General features: G+C 46.4%; 5 protein-coding genes across 8 annotated transcripts; 1 reads left to right on the forward strand and 4 right to left on the reverse strand.

Annotated features, from left to right (window-relative positions):
- Window positions 1-649: 649 nt before the first annotated feature.
- On the reverse strand, window positions 650-2,189 carry LOC128260817 (acetyl-CoA acetyltransferase B, mitochondrial). Its single transcript, XM_052994073.1, has one exon. The coding sequence runs from the start codon at window positions 2,053-2,055 to the stop codon at window positions 823-825; it is 1,233 nt and encodes a 410-aa protein (XP_052850033.1). The 5' UTR covers window positions 2,056-2,189; the 3' UTR covers window positions 650-822.
- Window positions 2,190-2,775: 586 nt separating this feature from the next.
- Window positions 2,776-5,451, reverse strand: LOC128260808 (serine/threonine-protein kinase Nek2). Its single transcript, XM_052994055.1, is given in 2 exon segments — window positions 2,776-4,165; window positions 4,168-5,451. Coding segments are annotated over 2 exon segments (2,226 nt in total). The 5' UTR covers window positions 5,270-5,451; the 3' UTR covers window positions 2,776-3,041.
- Window positions 5,452-7,997: 2,546 nt separating this feature from the next.
- On the reverse strand, window positions 7,998-8,237 carry LOC128260823 (uncharacterized). The gene has a single exon (XM_052994080.1). The coding sequence runs from the start codon at window positions 8,235-8,237 to the stop codon at window positions 8,067-8,069; it is 171 nt and encodes a 56-aa protein (XP_052850040.1). The 3' UTR covers window positions 7,998-8,066.
- Window positions 8,238-8,274: 37 nt separating this feature from the next.
- On the reverse strand, window positions 8,275-8,776 carry LOC128260824 (uncharacterized). Of its 4 annotated transcripts, none has more exons than XM_052994081.1 (2): window positions 8,695-8,776; window positions 8,275-8,443 (listed from the first exon to the last, which is right to left on the reverse strand). In XM_052994081.1, exon 2 carries the CDS (start codon window positions 8,437-8,439, stop codon window positions 8,275-8,277), a length of 165 nt encoding a protein of 54 aa, XP_052850041.1. In that variant the 5' UTR covers window positions 8,440-8,443; window positions 8,695-8,776. The 4 variants fall into 4 exon arrangements, with proteins under 4 accessions (XP_052850041.1, XP_052850042.1, XP_052850044.1 ...); XM_052994082.1 differs by having other exon boundaries at window positions 8,600-8,725; XM_052994084.1 differs by having other exon boundaries at window positions 8,591-8,716.
- A 301-nt stretch (window positions 8,777-9,077) lies between these two features.
- Window positions 9,078-12,321, forward strand: LOC128260807 (general vesicular transport factor p115). The gene has a single exon (XM_052994054.1). It carries the CDS (start codon window positions 9,181-9,183, stop codon window positions 11,722-11,724), a length of 2,544 nt encoding a protein of 847 aa, XP_052850014.1. The 5' UTR covers window positions 9,078-9,180; the 3' UTR covers window positions 11,725-12,321.
- Window positions 12,322-12,417: the final 96 nt, after the last annotated feature.

Raw genomic sequence — 12,417 nt, forward strand, 5'->3', positions numbered from 1 at the left:
AAAACAAAAAGTTTTTTTTAATTTGTGCTTACTTCTAATCTAGACTAGAAGTCAGGAACTTTATTTTATAAAGTTAACAAATTTATATATTTGGCTTCATTTATGAGAAGCTGTGGTAATATTTATTAAATTATTGAAAAACAATACTCACTTTTTCATTAATAAATTGAAGGTTTTTTTAAAAAAGCTTTTATAAAAATAAAACACAATGCAGCTCATTTAAGACTCTTAATTTGGATCACAATTTGAACAAAAAATAATTTAAAATAATTTTAGCAAAGTATAAAGTACAGGGTATTATGTCACCCTTTAGAATTCATTCATCGATCATTTTACAAAATACAAAATACTATACAATTTATATAAGACTTAATTTTGAACTCATTTTATTTTTCTTGGTTAAAAAAATGAGGAAATATTGAGGAAGAATTGAGGAATTAATTCTGATTTTGATCTCAATTTCTTTTTTTCTTAAATAATTTTTAGTTTAATTTGGATGGAGTTTTAGGAACATTTTGTAACACATTAGTAATGTAAATAGAACCCAATAAATTAGCCAAAATATTTTTTTTAAATATTAAGAAGTTTTAAGTACAGAATATTTCGTAACCCATTAATAATGTAAATAGGACGCAATAAATCTCATATCTCCTTTGATTACTCACTGTTTCATAATTTTATTATGCAAATCACAAGATTTCGATAAATGCGACTAGGCACAAAGATAGATAGACACTTAACAATTTAAAAAAAAACACACAGAACATGAGTCCCTAGTAAATGCATTTCTGGTTGAGTGGGAGCAGGGCCTTCGCGCTGACCTTACAACTTCTCGAGGAGAATGGAGGAGGCTCCTCCGCCGCCATTGCAAATGGAGGCGCAGCCCAGTTCGCCCTTCTTCAGGCTGTGCGACAGATGGGCCACCAGACGGGCGCCGGACATGCCAATCGGATGGCCAATGGACACGGCACCGCCATGGACGTTCACCTTGGCGGGATCCACATCCAGCTTCTTGATGTTGGCCAGCACCACCAGGGAGAAGGCCTCGTTGACCTCCCACATGGCCACATCCTCCTTGCGAACGCCAGCCCGCTTGAGCAGCTTTGGAATTGCCAAGGCCGGGGCAATGGGGAAGTCGATGGGATCCGTTTCGGCATCCTGGAAGGCCACAATCCTGGCCAGCGGCTTAACGCCAGCCTTCTGGGCCGCCTCGGCGGTCATCAGGACGACGGCGGCACCACCATCGTTCAACGTGGACGCATTTCCGGCCGTCACAGTGCCATTCTCGCGCTGGAAAACCGTGGCCAGCTGCCCGAACTTGTCAAAGTTCACCCGCTTGTATTCCTCATCCTCAGAAATGACGATCTCCGGCTTTCTCTTCTGCTGAATCTTAACGGGCGCAATCTCATCCTGGAAGACCTTGCTGGCCCAGGCGGCCGCCGATCGCTTGTAGGATTCGATGGCGAAGTCATCCTGCTGCTGACGAGTGATCTGCAGCTTCTTGGCCGTATTCTCGGCACAGTTGCCCATGTGGAACTTGTTGTACACATCCCAGAGGCCATCGAAAACGATGCCGTCGGTGAGATTAACACCGCCATAGGGGGTGGAGCCGCGCTTCAGGTAGAAGGGCACATTCGACATGGACTCCATGCCGCCGGCGACGACCACATCCGCATAGCCCAGCTGCAGGGATTGGGCGCCCAGCATTACGGATTTCATGCCCGAGGAGCAGACCTTGTTCACCGTCGTGCAGCACACATTGGTGGGCAGGCCGGCGAAAATTGCCGCCTGTCGGGCCGGGGCCTGGCCCAGGCCGGCTGAAACCACATTGCCCATGATCACCTCCTGGACATCGGTCTTGGAAATTCCCGCCTTTTCGATGGCCGCCTCGATGGCCCTGGCTCCCAATTGGGTGGCCGTCAGTGGGGCCAACTGGCTCTGGAAGCTGCCAATTGGAGTGCGGGCAGCAGAAACCACCACAACTTCGGCTATTTTCGAGCTGTATGTGCGCTGGGCGCTCCAGCGACGCGTGGCCTGCAGCAGTCGGGCGGACATCTTGGAATTTAGTTAACTTTTAGTAACTAGCGAAGCAAAGAACACTTGGAAAGAGCAAGAATCTAATCGGAGTCCAACCAGAAATCACACCAGAACCTGTTGCTTGCGTAACGAACCGGTAATCGGCCTATCGATAGGCAACAGCTGGCGCGGCAACAGTGTTGACAACTGTTGAATAACAACACTAGCTAAGGGCGGGAAAAGGCCATAAAGTATATATTTGAATTTTAAAGCTAAATATTAATATTATTTAAATGCTTAACGTTCTTGTTGCTAAAGCATATCTCTGAGTATTATAAAGAAAATTAGCTTATATTTCATTATTAGTTACCGTTATTGAAAAAGATAAGATTTTTAGTCGGATGCTTGGAGCAAAACAATATAAATTAATATTGCGTTTGTGTTAAAGCTGATCATATAAAATCTCTTATGATTAAAAAAGAACACATTTATTTTTTTATAAACCAATTTTCTTTCACATTAAACTTTATTTAAAACAGAGCTATGTGTCCTCAAGCTATTTTTCGACACAACACAGCACTGAAAATGCACTAATTGAATTTAACGGAACTTGGTCCAAGTAAATACATTAATTTGTAAAAAAAACCCATAGTTTTATATGAATGGTTATCAATTTCTATTAATTTTCCAGAGATATTTATATCCTGTAAAAATAGTACATATAAAAATTATGGACAGCATTAAAACAATTACAAAATGCATTATTCATCATGCATGTAAATATTTTATTGAATGCAAAAAACATTAAAAGCTAGACTTGCTTAGAAAACTAATGCAAATTGCACAATGTATGGCAGCGAAAAAAGGACAAATCTTACTGCTAATAATACGCTTGCATAATATGGTAATAAAAAAATTGTGTATAAAAAAAAGGAATATATATTACGGAACTTATTCCACATCACAACGCTCGTAGTTTCCATGGTTGCCATGGCTGCTGGACTCCACAATCTCCCGTCGACCGCTTAGATCACCATCTGGTCGCGCGTTGATAGCTTCTGATGGCCACTGGGCACCACCAGAGATCGTCGCATGCGATTCCGCTGGAGAGTGGAGTTCCGCTCCCTCACCGATTGCCGCAGATGCTGGCGCCGAGCTCCTCCGGGCCCGCATCCGCCGGCTGCTCCTCCTCCGCCCGCCTCCCTCTCCGCCGCATTCATGGCCGCCAGCAACTCGAAGGCTTGTTTCTTCTGCTCCTTGGTCCAGAGATTGGCCACCGGAGGAACTGCTGCCGGCTGTTCCTGCGTAATTGGTGGCTTGATGGCCAAAGGTGGTCGCTGGAGTCGAGCTGGAGCGGCTTGTGGAACTTGATTCACCGCTGGCAGGGATTTGGAGGTTGCCTTGGACCCGCGACTCAGGCCGAAAAGGGAGAGAATCGATTTCCTGCGTGTGGAGGAGGCTTGGCTGTCACCGGAATCATTGCTGGACACACTCATCTGCATGGGAACGGCAGCGGGCGTGGGATTCACTGTCGGATTAGCCACCGGAGGGGGCATGTTCTCAATCCCATAGGTGACAAACTTCTGGGGCGATTGGAACGTTACCTTGCGCAGAGTATTCAGGGACTTGGGAGCCGGCAGAGTGGCCAAATTGAGTTTGGCCACCGTCGGCGATGTCTCATTCAGTTCGATGGTGCAGTAGGTGTCATCGTGATGCGACTTCACTGGCTTCCTGGGCGGAATGGGCGGAGCAATTGGTTGTCTGCAACTGCAGGTGAGCTTCTCCTGCTGGATGAGTTTCTCCTGCAGCTGGCGCTCCAGCGACTGGACACGCTGCTCGCCCAACTGCAACTCCTGCTCCCGGGCCTGCAGCTCCTCTAGCTTCTGCTGCAGCAGGGATTCCTGGGCGCGAATGGCATGGAGACGGGTCTTGAGCACCTCATCGAAAATATTCTGGGTGAGGGCACGCGGACTGCTAGTAGCCTCCATAAAATGATCCTTGCTTAGACTATCCTGAACCCGCTTCTGCTGCTCCTGCTGATCCTTTGTGCGTCGCCGCTCTTGCTCCTGTTCCACCTGTCTCTCCTCCGCTCGCTCCTCTCTCCTTATACTTTCATATAAAGCGGGATCCGATAGCTGTAGCTTCTTGGGGGAAAGATTTTTCGCTTGGCGGAGTAGAAGAGTTCACTCCTCAAATCCGGGGTAAAAACACCCGTGACACTTAGTCTCCTTTGGCCATAGCCTTCATTGAAGCTGTACTGCTCTGTAAACAGAGTACTGGATAATTCTGGCGAAACCTCTTCATCCTCGTCGTCCTCGAAGAGTCTGCCGCCGGTGGGCAGCGTATAGAAATCCTCGCCTGCCTCAATTAGACTTGGGAACTTGCCATCCAGCTCGCTGATGTTACGCACCACCAATGGATGCCGGATGATGACCTCGATGCCGGGACGCTGTTCATGATCCACGGCCAGCATAAAGGCGATGATCTCCTGCAAGTCGGCACTGTAGATCGCGGGAATCCGGCTGAACTCGCCCTGGGCGATTTTCTCGGACAGCTGGTCAAAGGCTCGACCGCGAAACGGTGGCCGCAGGGCGCACATCTCGTAGACCAGACAGCCCACCGCCCAGACGTCGCTCTTCCGGTCGTACTTCCTGCCCCTCACCAGCTCCGGACTCATGTAGTGCGGCGTGCCCACAAAGGAGGCGGCAAAGCTCTGATCCCGTCGAAGCATCCTGGCCAGACCGAAATCCCCCAGTTTGGCATTGCCAGCCTCATCCAGGAAGATATTGGCTGGCTTGATGTCGCGATGAAGGATGGTACCATTGGGGATTTTGTTGTGGCACACCTGGAGAGCCCGGCAGAGTTGGAAGAGCACTCGCCAAATGTAGGGCTCCTCAAAACGCTGCCTCTGTGTTCTCGCTCGCTGGACAATCTGGGCGAGATCGCCGCCGGCACAACACTCCATTACAATATATACGGACTTGGCCTCCCGGTTGACCAGGTGATGGTAGTACTGCACAATATTGGGATGCTGCAGTTGCCGCAGAACACTGATCTCGGAAACCAGGTCCTCGCACTTGGCCTCGTCCAGCTCGTCGTAGTTCATACCCTTCCAGGCGAAAAGCTCTCCGGTGCTCTTGTCCCGCACTTTATAGCAGGTGCCGAAGGATCCGTTGCCCATCACGGCCAAGACTTCGTAGTCCTGCAGGGTTTTCTGCGAAAAGTCCATGCCGGCAGAATCCTCTCCGCTCATACTTGGTAGATTTTATATCTATCCCACTTGCTTAGATTATTCCGGTGCCTGTTTCTTTCGATCCGCCCGCTTTAAAATCCAAAATCGAATTGAAACTGGTTTTTGGGATGCAGGAGTTTGGGCTCTCTGGATTTCTGGAATTCTCATTTTCGGCACCCACACAAACAAACCAACTACCTGCAAAAACCGAAGAGAGCAACAACAAGTGGGCAAAGAGAGGCTCAAGTGCTGAGCACTTGACGCTGGCCAGCTAGATCTGGCGGAAAAAACCTAGAAGTCCTGAAAATTAACTAGGAAAAAAGAATCTTAAACAAGAAAAGAAGCAAAGTTCGGCAAGCCGAAGTTCATATACCCTTGAAGCTGTTTTAAAAATTAAATATTCTTGAAAACATTAAAATTATGATTTACTTGCCTATATCTTTAAAAGCATTGAAGCTATGATGATTTGCAGCTCAGTTATTCGATATTTCCTATGACAGCTAACGATATCGTTTTTAATACAATTAAAAGCGTAATTCTGAACTTTCATATTATTAAAAAGTCAAAAATAATTTTAAAAAAAATTACAAAATAGAAAAGTTACATTTTGAAAAATTGTTTTTTTAATGTTTTTATTGTTTCCATGTGAGCTATATGATATAGTCGTCCGATTTTGATGAAATTTAAACCGTAATTCTGAAATATTTATCGATTACTATATGTCAAAGGACTAAAAATAAAAAACAGCAAAGTTAAAAGTTGTTTACAATTGATTTTTCCGATTGTTCCTATGGGAGCTATATGATATAGTCGTCCGATTTTGATGAAATTTAAATCGTAATTCTAAGATATTTAACCATTACTACATGTCTAGTTTGCGTAGAATCGGACGAACAGACGGACATGGCTAGATCGACTATCCTAGTGATGATGATCAAGAATATATATACCTTATAGGGTCGGAAATGTCTCCTTCCCTCCGTTGCAAACTTCTGACTGAATTATAATACCCTCTTCAAAGGTATAAAACCCCAACCAGCTAAAATTGTTTAAGATTGTCAAAATTTATTGCTAAAATAATATTGATTTTATAAACATACATTTAAAAAAATTGATTTCTAAAATCTTTCTAAAATAAATACATATTTATTCCACTCTTCTTTAATTTTTCATTTTATGCTGACTCTCTCAAAATCGTAATAATATTAGTGAATAACAAAAAAGTGGTAATAAAGTACTTAGAATATATTAGAACTTAAGTAATGCCTGCTCTGTGAATACAAGAACAGTTATGAAGTTTCCTGAAATTACAAGACTATTTCAATTTAATTTTAGCGCAATCATTAAATGACCTTCATTTGATTTAACATACTTTAAGAAAATCCTTCGCACCTAGATGCTAATGTGCAATCTAGCTATTTTTCAGACAAGATTCTGCAGCACTGTTTTGTTACTTCAGCACGTCTGCATTTCTCGTTTCCTTCCAGGAATGAGGATCATGCTGCTGTCCTCTCTCGCACCAATGGGGAAGGCTAGGCACTTGCAAATCTCCTGCACCTCTCTATGGCTCACACTCTCCCCCGCTGTGAGAGAGTGCACTTGTGCGGCGAAAACCTGGAAAATCCCCTCCCCCCATTCAATCCCACTGCGCCTGTGTACAAACTGCTGACCATTGAAAACAATGGGGAAGAAAGAGGCAGCACGCCCAAGAACATAATTCCAGCGATTCATCACGCTCTATCCCGAACCCAAATCCGAACCCGAATCTGATCCCAAAACCCCTAACCCTAGGCCATAAAAATAAATTACTTTTGTTGCATTGGCATTTCAATTTGCTGCCATGTTTGGAAAAGTGGAAATGTCCTCATCGGATTTCATAATTCATATTTAAAGAGAGTGTGGTTCTCATCCGAGCGGGGATTCAGTCTAACGGTTTCAGCTGGAAGCACTTACAAACTAAAGCAGGGGCGTGCAAGGAGCTACCTTTAGGGGTGTTCATTTCTCAGATATTTAGAAAAGTTATGGTTTGGTAAGATTCAAAGCAATATATGTATGTATACGCTAAGATAACATGTTTCCCGTGAGCTTTAAGAAATTAGTGGGTGGTAATTATAGCACAAATATTCTCCAGCATTTCGATTTTCAATTCAATTTTTTAAATGTATTAGGTACAAGGGTTCTATATTAGGTGCGTTGCATTTATTCTGATATAAATAATTTTCAAAATAATTTTTAAAAAAATTGACTAATTCACAATACTCTGAACAATTTATAAAAAATATTCTAAAAATAAAATTTTAAACTTTTATTTACTTATCTTTAGCAACTGAACACATGATAAAAGTACTAACAAGTTATAAAAACGGAACTAATAAATTTAATAATAAAACATTTTGAGTACCTTGTTTTTTATATGATCTATGTACCTCAAGTAATCCCACAATATATAATGATAATTTTTAAGACTGGAAATCCTCTATAAAAGTATCCTGTCTACGCCCCTGATCCTAACTAAGCAGAACTCACATGTCGCCCCTCTCGCTCGCTCCCGCTGTGATGCACAGGTAGAATCCCTCGAAAAACGAGTTATCTCTTCGAATTTTCGAACTATGTATTTGGCTTATCGTTAGCCGTGTGTTGATGTTTTTATGGTTTTCCTGGGTAAAACAAACAATGCCACGCAATCCTTCACAAATAAATCACGTTCCTAACCGCAGATCTCCTCCTTTGAGCAGGTAAACACATTGCATTTTTCACATTTCTCCGGTTTATTGGTAAACAGTAAGTGGGGAAAAAAAAAGAAGATTGGCCGGGATTACTACCAGGACGGGGCCTTATCCTCACTGCCGCCGGAACGTCCGTACAGGGCGCTCTTGTCCCGGAACATGGTCATGCGGTCCGTCTCCTTCTTGTCCAGGAAGTGCCCGATGGCGAATCCCAGCAGGGGCAGTGCGCCCCACAGTGCTCGCTTGTCCAGCCCGAATACCATGGTATGTCCTCTGGTTTAAAGCCTCTTTATATGTCTCCTAGCGCTGATCCTTCAGGTGTGCGCTGTGTGCCAACTGAAGCTGCTGGCGTTTCCACTCGCGGGTGTGCGACCAATCTGCGTAAATCGATCCTACTGCAACAGTGGGAAAGAATATCACTGCGCCGTACTTTCGAGCCAATTGCACCACAATCCCACTGCCCATAGGTCTGCAAGACAAGCACACGGATATATGGATTTATGAGACACAAATGTGTTATGTTATTGGGTAAATTGTGTGAGATTTTGCCGGATTACGTAATGAAAATGACTGATATCTCCCCAGCGGCGTGTTAAATTGGTTGGTTTCTGCGAACCCTTCTTACGCCGTGAGTGTGGACAAGCCTTCGATTGTGTTTTTGTTGAGTTTCCCCTGGATTTTGAACTCCAATTTGCTAAATAAGATTTGTTTTCAACTTACTTATAGCATCGATAGCACCAGGGCTGTCGACTCGTTTTTAGTTAAATGAAATTATTATTATCGGTGGAATTACTATCGATTTCTTATGACAGCGTTGCCACCTTATAATCAGCTTGAAAATAGCTATATTTTATTTTGATTTCAAAAACGGAAAATAAAATATATGCCCAAGCTTAAAAAAACTATATTTGATTGTATGTGATAAATGTAAATACTAAAAATATATAAACGGAGATTTAATATTAAAAATAATGTTATGCTTCCCCTATCGAATTAAAGATCTTTAATATTAAATTAGTAAAATTTAATTTTAAAAATTAAACGAAAGTAGTAAGCCCGCCAAAAGCTTTGAAAGTTATTTCGCTAATCGAAAAGTGGGCACCTATCGGCAATAGGCCATCACTAAGCCGCCCGTCAATTGTTTTCATACATTGACGTGTCGTGTTAAATGCGAAAAAAAGCTGAATAGACCGTAAACACAGTCGGATGGAGTTCCTGAAGAGCGGCATAAAGACGGTGCTGGGCGGCGCGGAGCCGGGCCAGCAGCCAAGTGCCGCCGAGACGGTGGAGAAGCTGGTGGACCGCGTCTACTCCTCGACGCTCCTGGAGGACCGTCGGGATGCGTGCCGGGCGCTGAAGGCGTTGTCCCGCAAATACCGGATCGAGGTGGGCGCCCAGGGCATGCCGCCGCTGGTGCAGGTACTCCAGAACGACGGCCAGGACGCGGAGATCATCAGCTATGCGCTGGACACACTGTGCAACGTGGTCACCAGCGAGGAATTCGACGAGGAGGCGGACAATCCCACGGTTTCGGTGAATGTGGGCGAGCAGTTCACGGAGATGTTCATCAAGACGCCGGAGCATGTGACCCTGGTGATGGGCTACCTGGATGAGTACGATTTTCGTGTGCGCCGTGCCGCCATCCAGCTGATTACGTCCCTCATCTCGAACAAGACGCGAGAGCTGCAGGATCTGGTACTGGTCAGCCCCATGGGCGTGTCCAAGCTGATGGACCTGCTCACCGACAGCCGCGAGGTGATCCGCAACGATGTCCTGCTGCTACTGATCGAACTGACCAAGGGCAACTCGAATATCCAGAAGATCGTGGCCTTCGAGAACGCCTTCGACCGCCTGTTCGAGATCGTTCGCGAGGAGGGCTGCTCCGACGGCGGCATCGTGGTGGAGGACTGCCTGATTCTACTGCTGAATCTCCTCAAGAACAACTCCAGTAACCAGCAGTTCTTCAAGGAGGGCAGCTACATCCAGCGCTTGGCTCCGATGTTTCAGCTCACGCAGGATGCGGAGGAGGCGGGCTGGTCGCCGCAGAAGGTCTCCAACTTCCACTGTCTGCTGCAGGTGGTCCGGGCACTGGTCACGCCCAGCAATCAACAGCAGGTGGTGACCGCCTGCCAGCGTGTCATGCAAAAGTCCCGGCTGCTCCACGCTCTCTGCGAGATTCTGATGAGCAGCGGTGTGCCGGCCGATATACTCACGGAGACGATCAATGCGGTGGCCGAGGTGGTGCGCGGCGATCGGGACAACCAGGATGAGCTGGGAAGGGTCATGGCCCCGAGCAGTCCTCCCAGACCGGCCATTGTGGTGCTGCTCATGTCCATGATCAATGAGAAACAGCTGCTGGCTCTGCGCTGCGCCGTTCTCTACTGCTTCGAGTGCTTCCTGTATCGCAATGCCGATGGTCAGCGGGCGGTGGTCCAAACGCTGCTGCCCTCCAGTGCCTCCGATGTGAGCGCCCTGTCCACGGGGCAACTCCTCTGCACCGGACTCTTCTCCACAGACGCCCTGGCCAACTGGTTCTCCGCCGTGGCCCTGATGCACACGCTCGTGGAGAATGTGGCCCTCAAGGAGGAGCTGCTGCGCGTCCTGCTGGCCACCCCCGGCGGCCAAAGGCCCATCACGCTGCTGGAGCAGTGCACCAATCTCATGCAACAGGAGCGCTATCGACTGCAGAGCAAGGTGGGCCTGCTGATGTTGCTCAGCCTGTGGCTGGCCCATTGCCCGGGGGCGGTGAAGGCTCTGCTAGAGACGCAGGGCACCATGGCATACCTGACGGCCCAGCTCTGCTCCAACGAGCACGACGAGCGCGAGTTTCTCGTGCAGGGCATGTGCGCCTTCCTCATGGGCCTGTGCATCCAGTTCAATGACAACTCGCTACCCGGCCAGAAGCGCGAGGACATTAGCCAGCTGATCATCAAGCGGATCGGACAGGAGAGCTTCTGCAGCAAGCTGGCGGAGGTGTCGCGCCACGAGGCCTACAGTCGGGCCTGCAAGCAGGCGCAGATCCGGGCCAAGTCCGCCGGAGAGCTGCTGCTCGACTACGAGTACTGCAAGCTGTACAAGGGATTGGAGGCGCTGATTGCCAAGCTGGTCACCGGATTCGATGTGGATGGCATAGAGCTGACCGAACTCACGCTCAGTTCGGAGGCCTCGGCGTTGGTCTCCCAGTACAAGGGGATTATCCGTGGAATGGATGCCCAGATCCAGGCGCTGCAGCAATCCTCCAAAGAACTGGAGCACGAGAATGCCGAGCTGAAGGAGAAACTCGGCGAGGAGCAGTCGCTGAAGGCGCAGCTCTCGGATCAGAATACACTGCTCAAGGCGCAGCTGGGTGCCTCGGCGGGTCAGCAGGTGGTGCAGGCCGTCCAGGGAGCGGAAGCCACCACTGCGGCCAACCAGGAGGAGCTGAATGCCGCTCGCTACCAGGCCAACATGTATTTCGCCGAGAACATCCGGCTGACCAAGGAGTTGGAGACGCTGCGTCAACAGTTGTCGGCCGAAAAGCTGCGGGCTGATGCAGCGCACGAATCGCTGGCGGCCACGCAAAAGGATCAGGAGGATCTGCTCGAGCTGCTGGCCGATCAGGAGGCCAAACTCACGCGTTACGAGGAAGCGGTTGCGACTGCTCCATTTCCAGCTCCTAACCAAACTCCGAGTGGGCCGGCAGCTGCAGCTCCTCCGCCGCCCGAGGAGCAGTGTCAGAGTCCCATACCAAGTGGCACCGCCAGCAGATAAGGATCGCTTCCAGGATGAGTTCCTTACGACTGGAAAATGTTCGACTGCCCCCTTCCACCCCCTAAAGACAACCTCTAACCATCATATATACACACATTCTACTTGTTTTTATTTATATATATTTACTTACGTACAGAATATATGTCTAGATCGGAATTAAAAAAAAAAAAACTAATTTTTTTTTTGGCGGGAACTGCATCGAATCGCAAGAGATAGAAGATATTCCTGCAGGGTTTCCTATTTCCATCTCTGTTTATTCTGCTCTTAACTTTTTTGTTTGCTAAACTATTTTTATTTTCATAATGACCATATATTTGATAAAGATAGTTCTAATTTGGAAACTGTTTTTAAAAAAAATATTACTTGACCTTGAGCTTATCATTATTTTATGGAAATAATTCTTTTAAATGTTTTTGCACCCAGTTATTGACAGTTCATTACAATTAGCATGTTCCTTTTTTTAGAAATCTAGAATATATATATCTATCAGCTTATAATGCCAAACCATGTTTCAACTGAACTATTGTCAGAAGTGTTGCATTTACCTGACGCCAAATATAAATAAATAAATGGGAATCGATAAATTGAAGCTAAAAATCCATCTTCTGTATTTCTTACCTGACGCCAAATATAAATAAATAAATGGGAATCGATAAATTGAAGCTAAAAATCCATCTTCTGTATATCTTTACT

This window comes from Drosophila gunungcola (assembly GCF_025200985.1).
Source record: "Drosophila gunungcola strain Sukarami chromosome X unlocalized genomic scaffold, Dgunungcola_SK_2 000039F, whole genome shotgun sequence".
NCBI lineage: Eukaryota > Metazoa > Arthropoda > Insecta > Diptera > Drosophilidae > Drosophila > Drosophila gunungcola.